The sequence below is a fragment of the Xiphophorus couchianus genome, chromosome 23, assembly GCF_001444195.1.
Source record: "Xiphophorus couchianus chromosome 23, X_couchianus-1.0, whole genome shotgun sequence".
Taxonomy (NCBI): Eukaryota; Metazoa; Chordata; class Actinopteri; order Cyprinodontiformes; family Poeciliidae; genus Xiphophorus; species Xiphophorus couchianus.
The window spans coordinates 11440925-11458758 of record NC_040250.1 but is presented as its reverse complement, the minus strand read 5'-3'; the positions used below and the strand labels follow the sequence as shown (position 1 = coordinate 11458758).

General features: G+C 34.0%; 3 protein-coding genes and 1 long non-coding RNA gene across 6 annotated transcripts; 1 reads left to right on the top strand and 3 right to left on the bottom strand.

Moving 5' to 3' along the window:
* Positions 1-724: 724 nt before the first annotated feature.
* LOC114138713 (uncharacterized) lies at positions 725-3264 on the bottom strand. The gene is made up of 5 exons (XM_028008103.1): positions 3220-3264; positions 2777-3103; positions 1883-2059; positions 1764-1807; positions 725-1690 (listed from the first exon to the last, which is right to left on the bottom strand). The coding sequence occupies exons 1-5, from the start codon at positions 3260-3262 to the stop codon at positions 1565-1567; spliced, it is 717 nt and encodes a 238-aa protein (XP_027863904.1). The 5' UTR covers positions 3263-3264; the 3' UTR covers positions 725-1564.
* A 2721-nt stretch (positions 3265-5985) lies between these two features.
* LOC114138712 (uncharacterized) lies at positions 5986-8187 on the bottom strand. Of its 2 annotated transcripts, XM_028008102.1 has the most exons (7): positions 8122-8187; positions 7841-7974; positions 7648-7731; positions 6717-7073; positions 6490-6609; positions 6311-6363; positions 5986-6207 (listed from the first exon to the last, which is right to left on the bottom strand). In XM_028008102.1, the coding sequence occupies exons 2-7, from the start codon at positions 7887-7889 to the stop codon at positions 6079-6081; spliced, it is 792 nt and encodes a 263-aa protein (XP_027863903.1). In that variant the 5' UTR covers positions 7890-7974; positions 8122-8187; the 3' UTR covers positions 5986-6078. The 2 variants fall into 2 exon arrangements, with proteins under 2 accessions (XP_027863903.1, XP_027863902.1); XM_028008101.1 differs by having other exon boundaries at positions 7648-7974; positions 8122-8181.
* A 3787-nt stretch (positions 8188-11974) lies between these two features.
* Positions 11975-13133, top strand: LOC114138781 (uncharacterized). Its single transcript, XR_003594298.1, has 2 exons — positions 11975-12026; positions 12496-13133. It is a non-coding gene; the product is annotated as an uncharacterized LOC114138781 (long non-coding RNA).
* A 22-nt stretch (positions 13134-13155) lies between these two features.
* LOC114138780 (uncharacterized) lies at positions 13156-16267 on the bottom strand. 2 transcript variants are annotated; one of them, XM_028008200.1, is made up of 6 exons: positions 15935-16267; positions 15431-15757; positions 13915-14268; positions 13668-13796; positions 13489-13538; positions 13156-13390 (listed from the first exon to the last, which is right to left on the bottom strand). In XM_028008200.1, the coding sequence occupies exons 1-6, from the start codon at positions 15975-15977 to the stop codon at positions 13262-13264; spliced, it is 1032 nt and encodes a 343-aa protein (XP_027864001.1). In that variant the 5' UTR covers positions 15978-16267; the 3' UTR covers positions 13156-13261. The 2 variants fall into 2 exon arrangements, with proteins under 2 accessions (XP_027864001.1, XP_027864002.1); XM_028008201.1 differs by having other exon boundaries at positions 15837-15970.
* Between the last annotated feature and the right edge of the window lie 1567 nt (positions 16268-17834).

Genomic DNA, 17834 nt, shown 5'->3' with positions numbered 1-17834 from the left:
TATAATTATTTAGGAAAATCCTTGATTAAAGCAACTTCGAGAAACTGAGGACTGATATGGTGGTGAGAAAAGGAAGAAAAAGTCAAATAAATTCAGAATATAAACAAAATAGCAGTAGAAAAAAAACAAATGCAGTTAAGATTAGCTACAAAATAAAATAATCAATAATAATTAATAATCAAAATATCAAAGTACTGGCGTATCCAAAAAAAGATAACAAAATCTATGAAAATCCAAAAAATCCCAAAGAAAAACAGGTTTACTTTGTTTCACTGTGTTGCTTGAAATTAAAACTTTAGGGATTATATGCTAAGATAAATCTTTTTTTTTCCTGCACAACAGGTCACTTTCTATACTTCCTTTACATCCCACTTCATCATCCAGTACAATATTTAAAATGTAGCTCCAGAAAATTTCACATAACATATCAAATCAAGCATGACACATTCATCCAATTAGTCCAAACCTTGATTGTTAAATTTAGGAATCTAATTTTAGATGTGCCACAGGCACAAAACACTGAAATGAAATGGCTTAATTATCTCCTTCTTGTGTAGATAAATTCTCCAGAGTCTTGCTAATGACCTAATTATTCTATTCAGGTGTGGTGCAGAGTCACATCTAAAAGTAGCAGAGCAGTGGCCCTCCAGGACTGGAGTTTGACACCTGTTCCCTAGTGCATCCTGTTATTTCCTTGGTAAAAAAAAAACAACAAAAAGCTATATGATCAAAACTGATAAGAACTTGTTTTTAATAAACAGTGTCTGAAACAAACCACATTATGTTTTCTGTTGGTTGGTCATTGCTTGAGGTCTCAGTATGTGCATGTACAAAATGAGCACACATACACGCACACGCACGCACGCACACATACATACTGTATATATCGAAAACACAAAAAACATCAAAACACAAAAATATGCAAGCTGCACCCAGATGAACAATTAGCTTTAATTGGTCATTGAAGGATCTGCTCAGGAAATTCATGTTTCAAGCAACTTATAATTCAAAATACCTTAGAAAACTAAACTTAACAGGGAACTAATAACAATACTAAATGTATGCTTGGGTATTGAGAAACAGATTTCTGATGGGATGGTGAGCAGAGGAACAAAAGATGAAAAAAAATGTCAGTAGAAGAATAAAATTGTTGCAAAAAACATACATTTTCACAGCATAACATACATCCTTTGTGTATGTTATGCTGCTTAATGACCAAACACAATATTTAAAATGCAGTTCCTCAAGTTTCACATAACATATGCAATCAAACATGACACAATCATCCAAAACTAATTGATCTGAACTTTGATTGTTAAATTTAAGAATCTTGTTGATGACCTACTTTGAGGATCCAGCAGTCTGGTGACACTATGAATGAATCCAATAGTAAATCAAAGAAAAGTTGAAAACAGTGAGACACTGGCATATAATCTGTACATGATGAAATGTTAAATTATATATATTGTATTTACAGTCATAGACACTTTCTTTAAAAAAACAGTACATACTGTCTTACATTGTGACATTATTCAATGCATGTGAAACATATGTTACATGGCAGCTATGACCTAAAGGCTTTTATAGCAGTATAAATCTTCTCTCTTTGAGCTGATGAGTTTATTGGTCCACTCTCCTGTTTCATCACAGTGAAAATGACAGCAGTGTAGATCCATTTGCTCTCATGTCCCTATAAAAATGATTGAGCAAGGAAATGTTATCAAAATAGTGTTAAGAAAGTAAGTGAAGATTTTATGCTTTACCTTTAGTCTTTCCTGACTGCAGTGTTTATGCAGCTCAACACCATCTGGATCATAAAATAAACTATGGTTATAGAAAGAAAACTGCTCTTGCTGCAAACTGAATATGTATTATATAGTACCTTGACAGGAGTCACTTTTCTTTTTGATGATTATGCATATAAGGACAACAATAACTGTCAGGCTTATAGCCAAGACAGTGCACAGAAGAAATATGACAACTTCCAGTGACCGTGAACTGGATTCTGACAGTCCTGACTTCTGAACAATAGTGCTGTTTAATATCCCCTCTGTGTTTCCTGTATGAAAGCAATAACAAACAGTTAACTTTGATAAAATATTGAAAAAAAAAAATCAAATTATCCTTGTTACCAGGACTGTACAGTATGATGGAATCTTAAAAATCAAGACTAAACTTAACCTTGATAAAATTATGGTCAAGTCATCAGACTACAGCTAAGTGCTTGTAAATTACATCCTTCATTAGATTATTTTTAAACACTTTCACCACATGCACAGAAAACCTCATCATTACAAAAACTACATGCTTAATATCAATACTACATGTTACAACTTAAGTAGTTTCTAATTATCCAGGTAAGTTTTGATTAAGGTAAATATCAGCTAATTTGTAATAAGATTTGCCAAAGCAAGTTATTCAGTACAAATGGAAATAATTTCAAAAAATGAAAAATACTAAACAAAAAATAGACTGTGCCGATCCTGTAACCCTTTGAAATGGACAAAAAACATTAAAAGAAAAGTTTTATGCGAGGGCATAGCAACACTGCAAAGCTATAATAATACTGTAGTTAAGAAAAAATTAATAAAATGAAAATAAGAAATAAATAAAATATTCAATTTTCAGATACAGGAAAAAAACAGCAACACACTCAGAATACCATAGTTCTCATGTTGGTAAAACAACAGAAGTCCAACTGCTTTAACTCAATACTTACAGTGTTTTTGTATTGTTAGGGTATTAAAATGATTCAAACCAGAGACTATATATCTACCTTTTACCATCAAATAAGTCCCAGTCCATGTAGATTCAGTCCAGCCTATGAGTGCACAGTGATACATTCCTTCATCTTGTTGAATTGTCCTCAGGATTGTTAGATTTCTAATTATTCCATCATTTGTTGCTCTGAATCTTGAAGTAGCAAATTCTGGTCCGTAACTGGGATCAACATTTTTTGGCTGCATTACGATTAATTTCAGAGTATCTCCTTTACTTTGCTTGTACCATTGAAGCCATGTGCTGGTCTGAAAGTTCTCCATAGTACCACAAGTAAAAGTTACAGGTTCACCAAGCTGAACGGTGACCGCTGGAACCAAGGCATCTGGGTAAAGTAACAAAAAAAGAAGTAATCTACAATAAAAATCATTCAGTAGGAAAATTATTGAAACGAACATCTAATTTTGCTACTTAATATAAATCTCAGTTAATATAACTTACAACCGTGGTGAAGGAGAATCAGTGTGACCAGCAGCAGACGCATCTCGAAACTGGCCTGCTTGCGTGTCCTGATTATCCTTTTAAGAGACGAAAGGAGGTGTGGTGTGGCAAGAGTAAAAACGCACATGACCTATAATAAAAGGCCGTTTCCTGCCACAAGATCTCTTTAGAAAAATGCTATATATTCCTATTGAAATTACAATAGCCATGTAAGTAATGATTTGACAAAAAAAAATAGTATAAGATGTAGATTATTATTATCTGTAGTAGTAGGAGTGGTATTTGTAGTCGTATTTCTGTATCATTTGCACTGCATTCTATGTAAATTTTTGAAAATCTGAAAGAATAAACCCTGTACTTATATTGATTTAAAAAATCTATTAATTGGCACCAACCACTCCATCACAACAAATGAATTTCTCTAACAACCTTTAACCACCACCACATCTACTCCATTAAAAAATTTTGAGAAACTGCAGAGACCTGTACGGAAGAGGATTAGGGCCACAGAAAAAAAAAAGAAAAAAGAATTCTGACTTTAAACTCAGAATTCTGACTTTAATCTCAGAATTCTGACTTTAATCTCAGAATTCTGACTTTAATCTCAGAATTCTGACTTTAATCTCAGAATTCTGACTTTAATCTCAGATTTCTGACTTTAAACTCAGAATTCTGACTTTAATCTCAGAATTCTGACTTTAAACTCAGAATTCTGACTTTAATCTCAGAATTCTGACTTTAATCTCAGAATTCTGACTTTAATCTCAGAATTCTGACTTTAATCTCAGAATTCTGACTAAGAGATTAAAGTCAGAATTCTGACTTTAAACTCAGAATTCTTTTTTTTTTTTGGTGGCCCTAATCCTCTTCCGTAGACCTGAGTATTATATTATCTAGTATTATTATCATACCCCAGACTGCAGATTTAGGTTTAATGTGATATTTTACTTCTACTAACATTTTTCTTCTAGAAGCAATATTTATGTTTTGGAATGAGCCAACTAATGTCTCACCTTGTATATGCAGAGAAAATTAAAGATAACAGAGATGGCACAGAATTCTTCTGAGTTTATCACCAAAGATTAAAGTACCAATGAAACCTAAAAAAAACTTTATCAGCAATTAGAAAAGGGTTTCACAACTTTAATGCCAATAAAGATTTCTCCAGTTATTACTAGAAGGATAACGACAACTTGAAAACAGATAAACACTAGAGTGATTTAACTTTTACTTTGTTTTATTGTCTTTTTGGAGATTCGTGTTTCATTTTTTGTCAAAAGTTAAAGCAGTTTATAACACATTGTAGAAGTGTTAATATCCTTTACAGAACTGTATACAGTAGAATAAGTTTATTCCTACTTGTTATTTTTGGTAGTAGTTTTGAGTACCACCATTTTTCTATCATTCCTATGTTCCTTGGAGAGTTGAATGAGTTAGTATCGACTGATCACCTATTAGTATAAATAGCTCAAAAGAAAGAGCTATCAGTGGTTAACATTACGGTTAAAAACAAATAATAGGCTTGCAATTAAATGTTGAATAATGGTTTAGATTCAAATTATTCTATTCGATAAACTACTAACGTCCTCTTAGACCTTCTTCCTGTGTCGTAGTGTGGACCCCATCCAGAAGAGGGTGCTGATACTCCTCCTTTAATGGAGTCAGTTGTTAGCCATCAGAGAAACAATCATGGTGGAGGCGTCCTAGAATAGGAGAGTGTAATGCTCCAAATTCCTGTGGGATGTGAAATGAGCAATTGTGTTTTGAATCTAAACACTCGACAAACTCCATAAGTTTCACCTTAAATATACGGAGCAGTGTCAACTTCTCTACCAAATACTGCTGATGTCCAAGGAAAGGATATGAGGATGTGATGACCGAAACGCAGAGGCATTGTGTGAGGAAAAAAATATAACAAGATGAAAAAAGACATGATGGCAATAAGAAAGATTGGTTTTGAGGGCTTTTGTGAGTAAATGCACCTCATGGAGCCAAGTTTTACCATTCCATAGCCATCCCTAGTTATCATTGTGATTTCCATTCTACCTTAATAGATGCTGGTCATACTTAATGTATGATGCTTTTCTTGGTTCAGAAACATTGAAAATACTTGCTTATTTAGTTCTGATTAAAGTTGAGTAATTTTATTTTTTTTTTAAAGACTGACACAGACTTTTTACTTTTATTTAACAAAGACACAATGTTCCAGGGTTCAATAGTTAGGACACTAATTCATTTTTAAAAAAATACAGGAAACACAACCAACTGCAAAATGGCACAACACAAGAATTAAAGTCCACAGGATGAGGTTTGGTTCTACTCTGTCTACTGTATGTTAACCAAGGAGAGTAAACTCTCACCAAATAATTGATTAAAAGAAAAGTGTTATATAAAACACCTACAACATCCTAGATGAAAACCTTTTGCATATTTGCAATAATTTACACAATTTTATGACGATTTAACTGAATGTATAAAGACTATTGTTTCTTCTAGTTATTTTTTGTTAAAAACCAATAATTAAGAGTAGAGCATTATAACTACCCTACATTAATTTCAAAAGCACAATTTAGTGTGTTGCATGCAGATTAACTTTAGAAACTATACATTTAATATAAAGTTGGAGTTGAAGATATTTAAATACATGGAGGTAATTCAATTTTAAATTTTTCTACTTAATATATTTAACATAACAAATCTGCCATGTAGGTAAAATCATCAAAGTATTTAACATTCTGATTTTACACACTTCACTTTCATTAGAAGTTCAAATTGAATCCATAAATCTTTATTTTTGATTAGTAACAGCATAAACATGTATTAATATTTGAGTTCCCATACAGGTTTACACACACATGTTCACCCCGATCCTTTAACCTTTGAATACACACTTTCTTCAGTCATCAGCTCTCTCTTCTGCTTTCCTCTTGATGCTCTCCCTTCAGAGAAATGTAATGCAGCGTAGTTCAGACCAGCTCCATCTTCAATCTGTTTAGAAAAATGTATTTTTATTTCAAATGTACCTTTTAATGTTCCGCTTCTTAGCATTTCAAACCACAAGTTTGGCAGTAGAAGTAGTGTTATTACTTACAACATCCTCTGGTTTTTGGTTAAGATTGCCTCTTGCTTGTGAAGAAGAGCTTTCTGTAAATATAGAACAAACAGGATTTCTCATTTTGAGTGTACTTTTTTATTCCTAAAAAGCTAAATTATCAATTCTTGTGCTCTAATCACTTCTTCAAAACCTACAACTCAGTGACTAACACAAACCTTTATAGCGTTGACATGATGATCTTTGCATTCGAAAGCAGAATAGAGCAATATTACCAGTCAAAGAAATGACCAAACAGATTACTGTGACCAACAGCATGCTGATTTTTGATGTTTTATCTGGAGAACAAGGGAAAGGAATGTCATTGCTTCTATAATAGATCATTTATTTGTTCTGATTTTCTCTGTTTTGTAGAATACTTTAACTGGTATAAACAAATTCATACCATTTCTAAGACTTGTTCCATTTCCAAATACTATCTGTCCACAAGTGGCCACAGCACAGTAATACATCCCGACATCAGAGGAACTGAAGCTCTTAGAGAAGTTATAAATACATTTCTCCTGAGAGTCAAACTTCTGGTCACAATTTCCAGGTTTTTTTCCATCAGTATAGATCATATCTGGGTATGCTTTATTTGATCCGGTTTTGAACCAGAACACACAAGGTTCTTCTGAACAGGTCGTATTTTTTGAATCGGAGAGGATGAAACACTGCAGGGTCACCAAGTCGTCTGGATGATGGGGATGAAAAACTGCTGGCTGCTGAACAACAGTGTAGCTCATGGTCCTCTCAGAATTTACTATAAAAAATGAGAAAACAAATATACTTTGATTATGATAATCTACATTCTGTACACCTACGAATTCAAAGAAATTGGGATATTAGATTGGTAACTTTCATCCTAAAGGACTTATTTCAGATATGTTGAAGTTATATTGTCTCACATATATGGAGAACAACATGGTTTTTTGTTCAGATTAAAATGCGGGGCAGATGAAAAATAGTCTCTAACACATAGCTATGACAAATCAGATTTTATAAAAAATATATGTAAAAAATATATACAAGATTACAAATAGTAATTAAATTAAAAATAAGGGCCTTTTTCTACATTTGGCAAAGAGTTTATTGGTTTTGGAAAAATAAAACAAGCTTTGAACCGTATTAGTGTGAGCAACTTTTTATCCAAAAATATTTGCAAACATTTTTATAAAGACAGTTTCATTGTACATTTGTTCTAAAACTGATTGTGTACTTGTGTAAAATATTAAAATAAAATGAATATTCATCATCATCTATCTATGTCCATCTGTTTTCATTGGACATTAAGATACACAGCAACAATGAATTTGTGAGCTTTTTATATTGTTTACCTTGTATCGACAAATAGGTTCCACTGCAGGTAGATCCATACATGTCCGTTTGAATACAGTGATACATTCCTTCATCTTGTTGCACTGTTTTCAAAATTGTTAAATTGCTCATTTTATTTGTGTTTTTCACATCAAATCTGGAAGTTGAGAATTCTGGTCCATAAATGGGTTTTATGAGATTTTGCTGACTCACAATCAATTTCAGAGTGTCGCCTGCATTCTGCTTGTACCAGTGAATCCATGTGGTGCTCTGAAAATTGTCAGTAAAAGCACAAGTCAAAGTCACAGGTTCACCAAGTTCAATTGTGACCACTGGAACCAAAGTATCTGCAATATGGAAAAAAAGATGCAGGTGAAAATCATGTAAATCAATAAGGTACAACATGAAAAGATGTTTACTTTGAACCAAAAAACATCTTTAACAATATATAACAAAAAGATTCCTTTCAAAATTTATACATCTGCATTACTTACATCCTTGATGAAGAAGTGACAGTATGAGCAACAGCAGAGTCATCGTCACAATGTCTTCATTCTGATTCTTGATCCTTTAGTGACCTGGGGAGGCGTGGCAGTCCCAAGTGTCAAATGCATGTGATTGGTTATCGCAAAATATGCAATGACAAGGCATTTCCTGTTTGTACAGTGAGCTTCTATTCTGGGTTTTGTGCTTTCATGTAGCAATTTGAATATTTGATGTTTTTTTTTGTTCTGATCTATAGGTAGCACATAGATCAAGAACTACAAGGAAGGTTTCTCACAGCATGGCAAAACTTTCTTACGCAGATAATTACAATGATTTTTATGCCATGAGCTTTTCAGTAGCACCGCCAGCAGGTTAGCTTTTCTTTTGTCTTTGAAGACCACAATGAATACAAATAATTTACAGCTATAATTGATTATCAGATGTTGAAATATTACTACAGTGCATACATCATCATATTTCAGAGAAGGGAAATCAATAAACATTTAAAGTATGAAAGAAATCACATGCTGCATTTCTATTATTTAAAGGGGTTTAGTAATTAAAAAAAATATGTTTCAACCAAAGACAACTATTAGAAATTCACCAACATAATTGGATGATGACGCTACAGCTTTTACAGCACTTTCATTATTTCCTGTGACTATCATTGGTTACACATAAAACCATAGAGTGAACAGTTTTACTGCACAGGTCATCTATGCAGGAGACATGAGTGAACTCTGTGGTAGTAAACAAGTAAAGATCAAAGGTTTCACCTTTCTAAAATGCACAAAAAGCTAAGGTAGTGAAGTAAAGGACTAAATCTCAAAGTCATATCATCATAAGAGGGGAAGGCTCATCTTAATGACAGAAACAATATTGTCTGTCACAACAACACCCAGTTATAACATTAAGTAGCTAAATGAAAAAAAAAAAACATAAATGGAAGCATACCTGGAAAAATACACAGCAGTGACAGTACAACATGGTCACAGTGCGCAGAGTGCACAGAGGAGTACATTTTAGTGGTATCTTGATTCTTAATTTGTCTTGAAAACAATTGTTATTAGATGAAATTACCAAATGTTTGCCTGGGAATGTTTCAAATTATACCTCTACTAAATTTCTGTGTATCATTTTTTTACATACATTTTGCACAGTAAATGGTCAGCCTGTATTGTGGTTTGCTAGAGGTTCTGGATTGCCACAGCACATTTTCGGAAGGCTATTCACTTCACGAAGTCCATTTTTCACAGTCTGCCATATTCATTTATTCTCTCTTATTAATATGAGTGTTTATTTTTAGATCTGTAGATTATTCTCTGGAACGTTCCATTTATTTTGATACCAGAACAAAACAAATAAACTCTGTAGTTCCTGAGATATGATGAATCGTCTTGGAGCATATCCTGGTTTCCATCCACAAAGCTGCTTCTCTTGGCCAACTACAATCTTGGCTTCGAAACATTAACTGATTGGACAGCAGAAAAGACTATTTTTATGTGCAAGTTGTGTAAAACAGTTAGCCTATTGCCAAAGCTATTAAGACCTAAAATACAATCGTGACACAAAACATGCTGTAGCAGCACAGACGTCCCCAAAGCTAAAGGCAGTATCCACAGTTCACGTAAAGAAGTATATTTTTAAAGACGTTAGATGAATGATAGTTGGTTCCTGAAACACTTGAAGCTTCCTCCCCAATCTGCCTTTCTTAATCCTTCCTCCTGTTACTCCTTGAGTTTGCACTGGATCCATAAGTAGGAAAAACTTAAAAAATATTAAATAAAATAGCAACAGAGTTGGGAGGTAAATAATTACTTTTGCTTAATTACATTTATTTGAGTGAGTTTTTCGGGGGGAAAAAAATCCTTTAGGAGTAGTTTTTCTACACAGTACATTTTACATTTTGTTACAAGTTATTATGAATTATTTTAACTTTTATTTGAGTAAAAGTTTTGGATACTCTATCCACTGTGAATAATTTTACTGAATCAAATTTGAACATGTTTTTACTAAAAAATGTGCCATATACAGACTTACAACTACAGCTTAAAGTGAGAACTCTGGATTGAACACAGCGTGTTGTTCTAATGTTAGTTTATATCTGCTGAGCCTGATGAGATATTTGAAAGTCAAAAAGATGCATTTTGTCACCATAAGTACTAACATATGGAGCCTTGGCGAAAATTCAAATTGGGAGACTCGACCAGCTTCACCACATCATCTAATCACTACGCCCGACCACAACCAATCCGGACCGGAGCTCCACGCCGCTCCAACCAATTGTCGTCCAAAGACACCTTCAAAAAGTCCAAGCTACCCTGGGGTCTTCCTGCTCGTCAGCCGTGCTTCGACCCACCTCCTCCCCATCTCCACCTTCACCATGAGGGTCGTCCTCCAGGATCCCTTGTGCTCTCCAAGCTCCGCTCCACCACCAGTTTCGGTCCCGGGGGGAAGACTATCCCGAGCTCGCCGAGCAGACCGCCTGCTCACGGCGATCCTCGGCTCACGGTCTTCTGCCAGGTCCGAGCGCCAAAGAAATTGTACCATTAAATCTTTTTAACTGCTATTTTCTTCTCTGTGTGAGTCTCTCCAGATTGAAATGCATACATGCCCTACAGTAACTATTAGTTTTATATAATTTTTTATTGAAAAAAAATGGAATGTTTCTCTTCTAAGTCAAAATGGAAAGGGAACAGAACACAAGAGATACAACCTTAACAACTGTAGTAAATAATCCAAGAATGATCAGAAAGTACAGATAAAACCAAAAACAGCACATATGGATTATTATAAAGTATTACTAACACTACTAAAACAAAAGCAGCCTCAGTTTCCTCAGAGGAATACAAAGTTTAGATGTAGAAGGATGTAAAGGATAGATGTAGAAACATTTGTCTTGTGTGCTATTTTTTATTTTCACAAAACCACTTCCTTAGATTTACATCAAAAGGTACAGTCATGACAAAAACATCATTATGTAATGAAATATGTGTATCTGCTTTGTTCTCTTACACCACTGTGGGTTATGTCAGACGACCAGGTTCTGCTGGAGGTTTTTCCTGTTAAAGGGGAGGTTTTCCTCACCGCTGTCACTGCATGCATGTTCTTTATGAGGGATTGCTCTAAAGTCAATGACACAACACAAGCAACTGTCTGCTGTTGCTACATGTTGCAAGAGCAGACAATTATTGACTGTGAATGGTGCAAGTCAAGAACTTAATTGAGTCTTAAATTGGAAAGTTTTAAAACTAATTTGAAAATTAATTGAACCTAATTGAACTTTGTTCAATTGGAATTTATGCATAATTGAATTTAGATGACTTTGTTGTAAAGTGCTATGAAATGACGTAGTGTGAAATGGCACTATATAAATTGTAACCAGAGTATTTTTTTCCAATTTCTGTTATATTTACTTTTATTTATTTATTTATTTATTTATTTAAATATTTATTTTAAAATAAAATCCTCCTATCCTTATTTTTTTTTAAAGCACAAAAATTAATTAAAGAACAAACACCATTAAGTGTGTCTGTTCTCGCGTGGTTTTAGTGTCGCATAACTAGCCCTATGTCAGCATCTTAATGGACCTTACCAAGCTCCGCCCACAACCGACCCACGTGACCGCAAGTCTCACAAACAAAGCCTCGCAGCCTGTTATTTCTATGTAAACATGACAGATTAGTGCATCATTTCTAGCGGATTTTCACGATATGTCAGCTACTAAATGGACAGAGGAACTAACAAGTTCATGTCATCATTTGGGAGGAGGTTACTGGTTTCTCAGACACAACCTGGTTGCAAACCTGAGGCCAGCAGGTGTCAGTCAGTTATGGTAGATCTGACATTTGGTTTGATGATGTCAATATGAGAAGCTACAGACTGATAGGAGGAACCAAAGAGCTCTGTAAAGGTAAAGGCAAATCTTCTGAAGTTGGGATATAATTAATTTAATTTCACATAATTATCGCGGTAGAAGCCATTTGTTTGTTAAAATTTTATGAAATATATTTGCTCTATTTGATGTTTGTTGTGAATGACGTAAACTAACAAACGAACGAGGTAATTAGTCCAAGGTTTAGAAACTACAGCGGCTGTAATGCGCCACAGCAAAGATAAACAAAGGTAAAATAACCCGAACAGGTGATCAACTCAAAACCACTCCTACCTTTTTACTCTCTCTCTCTCTTTGTAGTTTAAGCACACCTGTTACCGTGGCAACCACCTGCTCCCCGCAAGCCGAGCAAAGATTACGTTAGAAACATAACATTCAGTCCGTTACAATATCAATTTTCCAGGCTTGATATTTATTTCTCGATTATTAATCAGCGCTTTTTTGATATTGTCAAAACCCAGGGTTGATTATCAGGTTCCTGTTTCAGATCCAGATCCTGGATTCTGATGCCAACTGGACCAGCCTGGCGAGCTAAACCATACATCGAATTGAGAGAAACATCACATCCTGTCAACTCCTTCCAGTCTGGAACAAGGTATTCAAGCCCAAAGTCACACTTTCACCTTCACTCTGGACTGGACCAATTGGATATTTTTCCATCATCTCTCTTACCTCCACCAAGGAGCTGAACTGTTAAGTGTTTTAGATAAAGGAAAAAAAAAAAAATCATATTTCATGGACTATTTGAAAAACTTGTTTGTATATATTATTGTAAATGTTGTTTAATACATTCACTAATTTAGTTATTTAGTTGTGTGTGTTTTTACAAATTGCCACTCCCTCCAGCAGTCGAACCAATGATTTTTCTGATCTGATTTATTATTAATTATTAATTATTATTAAAGAACTGACAGACTTTTTATTACTCAAAAATACAACATCTAGAATTCAACAACACAGGTCTCAATTATATCAATTCTGTGTGGAAAATCAGAAAGATCCATTTGGATAGAGCTGATTTTTTTCCATTCATTATGCGTTTCACATTCATAAAAGATGTATGATAGGTTTATTTTTTTAAAAAAACAATACAATATGGTAAGGGTGGCAAACTTGTAATTTTTTTTTTTTTATTTCATCACATCTCTCATCTATCAAAGTTTTACTTGAATTCACAACTTTTGTGTGTTAGCAACAGTATGCTCTTTCATGTCAGAAGTGAGGTTTTCAGTGAAAGCTGGCATACATCACTTTCAAGCTGATCCTTTAACCTGTGAATACACACTTTCTTCAGTCATCAACTCTCTCTTTTTCTTCCCTCTTGATCTTTTGCCATCAGATAAATGTAACGCAGCGTAGTTCAGATCAGGTCCAGCTTCAGTCTATTTAAAGAAACATTTACACTCAGTTATTTTGTAATACTCAGATGTATTGATCCGGATTACAAAAAATAAATTCAGTGATTTAGATAATTACTTACATCATTTTCCATTTGGCTAAAGTTGTTTCTTTTTGGTGAGGAAGAGCTTTCTGTAAAAGTGGCAGCATCACATAATTAGTTGATTTCAATGTATATGCCGTTTTTATTTTATGTGATTTTATTAACATTTTTCTTGTATCTACATCTTTGAAAAATATAATTCAGTCACGGAAACAAACCTTTAACTCGTTGACATGCTGATCTTTGTATTCGAAAGAAAATGAAGACAATATTACAAATTACAGAAATGACCAAACAGATTATTGTGACTATTGTGACCATCAGCATGTTGTTTTCATCTGTTTTACCTAGAAAACAAAGAGAAAGTATGTCATTCCCTATAACAAGAGCATGTCATTGCTTCAGAAAAGATAACTTTTAGTGATTATTTTAGATATTTTGAATAATTGATTTATACAGTCATACCATTTTTAAGGTTCAGTCTATTTGCAAATAATATCTGTCCACATGTGGCCACAGCACAGGAGAGGGTCTTGGCATCAGAGGAGCTGATATTCTTAGACAAGTTATAAAAACATTTCTTTTGAGAGTCAGATGTTTTGTCACAGTTTTCGGATCTTTTTCCATCAATGTAAATCATGTCAGGAAAAGACTTTTCTGATCTGGCTCTGAACCAGAACACACTGGGTTCTCCTGAACAGGTTGCGTTCTCAGAGTCGGAGAGGACCGAACACTGCAGAGTCTCGGAGCCAGTTGGACGGGTGGAACCAGAGGTCGTTGGCTGCTGAACAACAGTGTAGTTTGATGTCCTCTTATATCCTGTGAAATTATATATAGTAAACTTAAATAATACAATTAGAGTACTGCAAGAAAAAAAAGCATTTTTGTGTTATTTGGTAGAGACATATAAACATGTTTGTCTATTTTTTTTAGTTTGGTTCTGTTGAATTATTAGTACTATTATAAATATAAACGGTCAAATACTGAAAAAAGCTAAGTCACAACACTTGGATAAGACAGCTTAAATATGGAACACTTAACTATATTTCATATCGATAGATGTGTGTGTTTGACAAAAGGGTCAGTATTTTTTAAAGTTCTACAGCTCTAACAATAATTACATATAATTGGTATTTCTTTTGTTCTTTATCTTCCAAATTTTATCAAATGTGAAAGATAGTGGTTCCACTATCTTTTTTTAATCATATTGAAAAGCCAATTTAACCACTTTGAAGTTCAGTTTTTATTAAAACAATTCTAAACTTTATCTCCTTTTAAAATGCAAATTATTTAAATTACAATCAAGACTTGTATAATATTACAAACAGTAAAAAATAGAAAAAAAAGTAAATACCAATAATTTGTTTGGGCTTCCATCATTTTTGCAGAAATCTACAAACAGGGTTCTGCAGTTGTAGATTTCTGCACCTTTTCTTATTGATTTTATAATTGATTTCATAATTGTTTAGTAAGTGATAACATTTTTGGTGTGTGGTTTAGCAGAGTGAATAGTAATTTTCAAACTAGGCTAAGACCAGATCATTTACAACCCAAGTTCTCTAGTTCTCAATATACCCGCTGCAGTAGAGCAAAACATTTCGCAGTATCAAATACAAACTAGAATTTTATCATTTTCTTTATCCTTTGAGAAACAATTTAAACAATATAATAACTGCTGATGCTGGAACTGAAATAAATTTATTTTGCCTTTCAGTCTACATTTATTTCAAATGTTATGTGATACAACACCATAGACAAACAAAAAGGACATGTTATATACAAAAATATTGAAGATAAACTTTGCATGCTGGTTCTTAAAAGTTACAGACTGAAAATGTGGTCCGAAGATACCTCTTCAGACCACATGAGTCATTCTTCTTGTATGCATCTTTCAGAAACATGATCCTGTATAAAGATGCACATGGGTCTCTGTGAGTTAAAATATCTGTAAAATAATGAAAGAGAAGGATGTCTGATTTACCTTTAATTGATAAATAAGTCCCATTCCATGTAGATTCAAGTGTATCCCTTTGAGCACAGTGATACATTCCCTCATCTTGTTGAACTGTTTTGAAAATTTTAAGAATGCTGCTGTCCCCGGTGTTTGCTACATTGAATCTTGAAGCATCGAATTGTGATCCATAGGTTGAGGTTGTTGTTCGCTGCTGCATTACGATTAAATTCAGAGTATCCCCAGCACTTTGCTTATACCAGTAAATCCATGTGTTGCTCTGATATTTCATATTAAACTCACATGTCAAAGTCACAGATTGACCAACTTCAGCTGTGACCACTGGAACTGATGCATCTATATCAGGAAAAAGCAGAATTGAAACATTAAGGAACAACATAAAAAGAAGAATATTAGATTGTTGAAGTAGGTGTACCTGTGTGTGTGAAGTATACATTTCAAACATATGTGAAATGTATGTCTCACATACGTCAACAAGAAAATATTCCATCTCAGTTCATGAAAAGTACTTACAGCCTTGATGAAGAAGTAACAATATGAGCCATAACAGAGTCATGGTGACAGTGTCTTCGTTCAGAAAAAATATCCTGTAGTAACTGGGGGAGGTGGGGAGATCATGAATGTCAAATGCGTCTGATTGGTTACTTCAGAATATACAATCAAAGGGCATTTCCTGTACAGTGAGCTTCTCTTCTCATTTTTATGATTTATTTCATTTTGTTAAATATCTTTGGGTTTCCATGCATTGTAAGTAATTCTCTACTAAAGTCAAAATATAAACAGAAACAAGGTAATGAATAATCATGACACAATTCTCTGGAACAGAGAACAAAACACTATTCAGTTCCTTCCAGTGGGACTTTTGATACTGGGAGGAGGCTGCTAGTTTCTCATAGTAAGAGCAGTAGGACCTGGTTGCAAACCCTAAGTAGGCCAGCAGGTGTCAATCTTCATGTGATAAAATGCAAATTAGCTTAAATAAATGGATCCAAAACCCAGCTGTGGAGGTTCTAGACCAAATTTACCAGGAACGGCAGGGTGAGGCCAGTGGTTTTTTTTCATGGAGGCACGGAAGAATAGAATGAAACAAACAAAGAAGAACAGGGCAATATTTCATTCTTTATTGTACTGGGAGAACCAAAGAGCCACTTGCAACTCCAGAGCTGTAGGTCAGACAAATTAAAATCCCTATGTTAGTACCTCGTTTGTGAGATATCTGACTTTTTTATATATTGTTCTTATGGATAGAAAAGCACCACAAACCTATGTGCAAAATACAAAAGCAAAACAAGTCAAACATGGGCTTTTGCAGGCCTTCTAAGATATAAACAAAAACTTTTTATAAGAAGAAAAAGGGGAAAAAAATATATCCAAATTATTTGGACTATTTCTGAGTCACAGGGTAATAAAGTTATCTGACAGTTTTGATTGTCTGTTTTTTGTTGGTAGTCTGGTTAATAAAGGGCCATTTTCATGTCCAGTTCCATCTTAGCCTTATACAAACAAACATAAACATGCGGTTAATAAATCAATTTTCAATCTGATTTTTGCACCAAAGGGGAAAGGCTCAGTAAATGTGTATAAATTAGCAATTTTAAATTGACATTTGTGACTTTATACAAAATAGACCAGGGTGTATTTGCTAATTTATTCCAAGGGAACACAAAACATATTGTGAGGTATCGCTAAAGAATTCCCCACATCCCATCGGGGGCTCCATAGCTGATAATTAATAAACATATTTATTACAGGTAAAATTTTCAAATGTGTTTAGAAATGCCCTTTGACTTCCAAGTGCTCTATTAAGTGTTTCTCTAGAGCTATGCTTTTATGTTAGAAAATCATAATAACATAATTATGGTGATTTTACACTTGATACTGAAATATTATGTCACAAGTTGTAAGTTAGCAACGTGACTCCTTATCGGGAGAATTAAGGATTGCTTTTCTGGTAGAGTTAAGTGGATTTCATGAAGGTGTGAAAATCAAGGGTGGAAAGGCAAATAGTTTCTGTTTTGTTTTCTGAAGCAGTACTTTATTTGAACAACCAGGCACCAAATGCAGGTAAGAACTGCTAGTGATCTGGAGTGTTGTTTCCAAATTTCAGCTTGATGTTAGTTCCAGCTTTTCAAACCCACACAGACGCATGATATTTAATCAATGGAAAGTTGAAAAGGGGAAATTTTCAAAAATTAACTTAATAGAGACTACAAATGATTGGGCAATCAAGCAACTGGTGAAGAGGAGCACAGATTCTCATCACTTGATTGCTGATGGTCGACCAGTTAGTGTTTTGCAGGCCTTCTAAAATATAAACCGAAACTTTTCATAAGAAGAAAAAGGGGAAAATATATATCCAAATTATTTGGACTATTTCTGAGATGTCCAGAAATAGTCCATTTCAGCAGAATAA

What these genes read in the sequence shown, in the direction of transcription:
- LOC114138712 (XM_028008101.1), bottom strand. Translation starts at nt 8,164, where the DNA reads ATGACTCTGCTGTTGCTCATACTGTCACTTCTTCATCAAGGAT. An exon ending in AACCTATTTGTCGATACAAG is followed by an intron (nt 7,074 to 7,647) that starts GTAAACAATATA and finishes CATTTTTTATAG; the next exon opens with TAAATTCTGAGAGGACCATG. An exon ending in ACCAAAAACCAGAGGATGTT is followed by an intron (nt 6,208 to 6,310) that starts GTAAGTAATAAC and finishes TTTTCTAAACAG; the next exon opens with ATTGAAGATGGAGCTGGTCT.
- LOC114138713 (XM_028008103.1), bottom strand. Translation starts at nt 3,262, where the DNA reads ATGCGTCTGCTGCTGGTCACACTGATTCTCCTTCACCACGGTT. An exon ending in GATTCTCCTTCACCACGGTT is followed by an intron (nt 3,104 to 3,219) that starts GTAAGTTATATT and finishes TACTTTACCCAG; the next exon opens with ATGCCTTGGTTCCAGCGGTC. An exon ending in GCAGTCAGGAAAGACTAAAG is followed by an intron (nt 1,691 to 1,763) that starts GTAAAGCATAAA and finishes TCATTTTTATAG; the next exon opens with GGACATGAGAGCAAATGGAT.
- LOC114138780 (XM_028008200.1), bottom strand. Translation starts at nt 15,977, where the DNA reads ATGACTCTGTTATGGCTCATATTGTTACTTCTTCATCAAGGCT. An exon ending in GTTACTTCTTCATCAAGGCT is followed by an intron (nt 15,758 to 15,934) that starts GTAAGTACTTTT and finishes TTCCTGATATAG; the next exon opens with ATGCATCAGTTCCAGTGGTC. An exon ending in TAGACTGAACCTTAAAAATG is followed by an intron (nt 13,797 to 13,914) that starts GTATGACTGTAT and finishes TTTGTTTTCTAG; the next exon opens with GTAAAACAGATGAAAACAAC.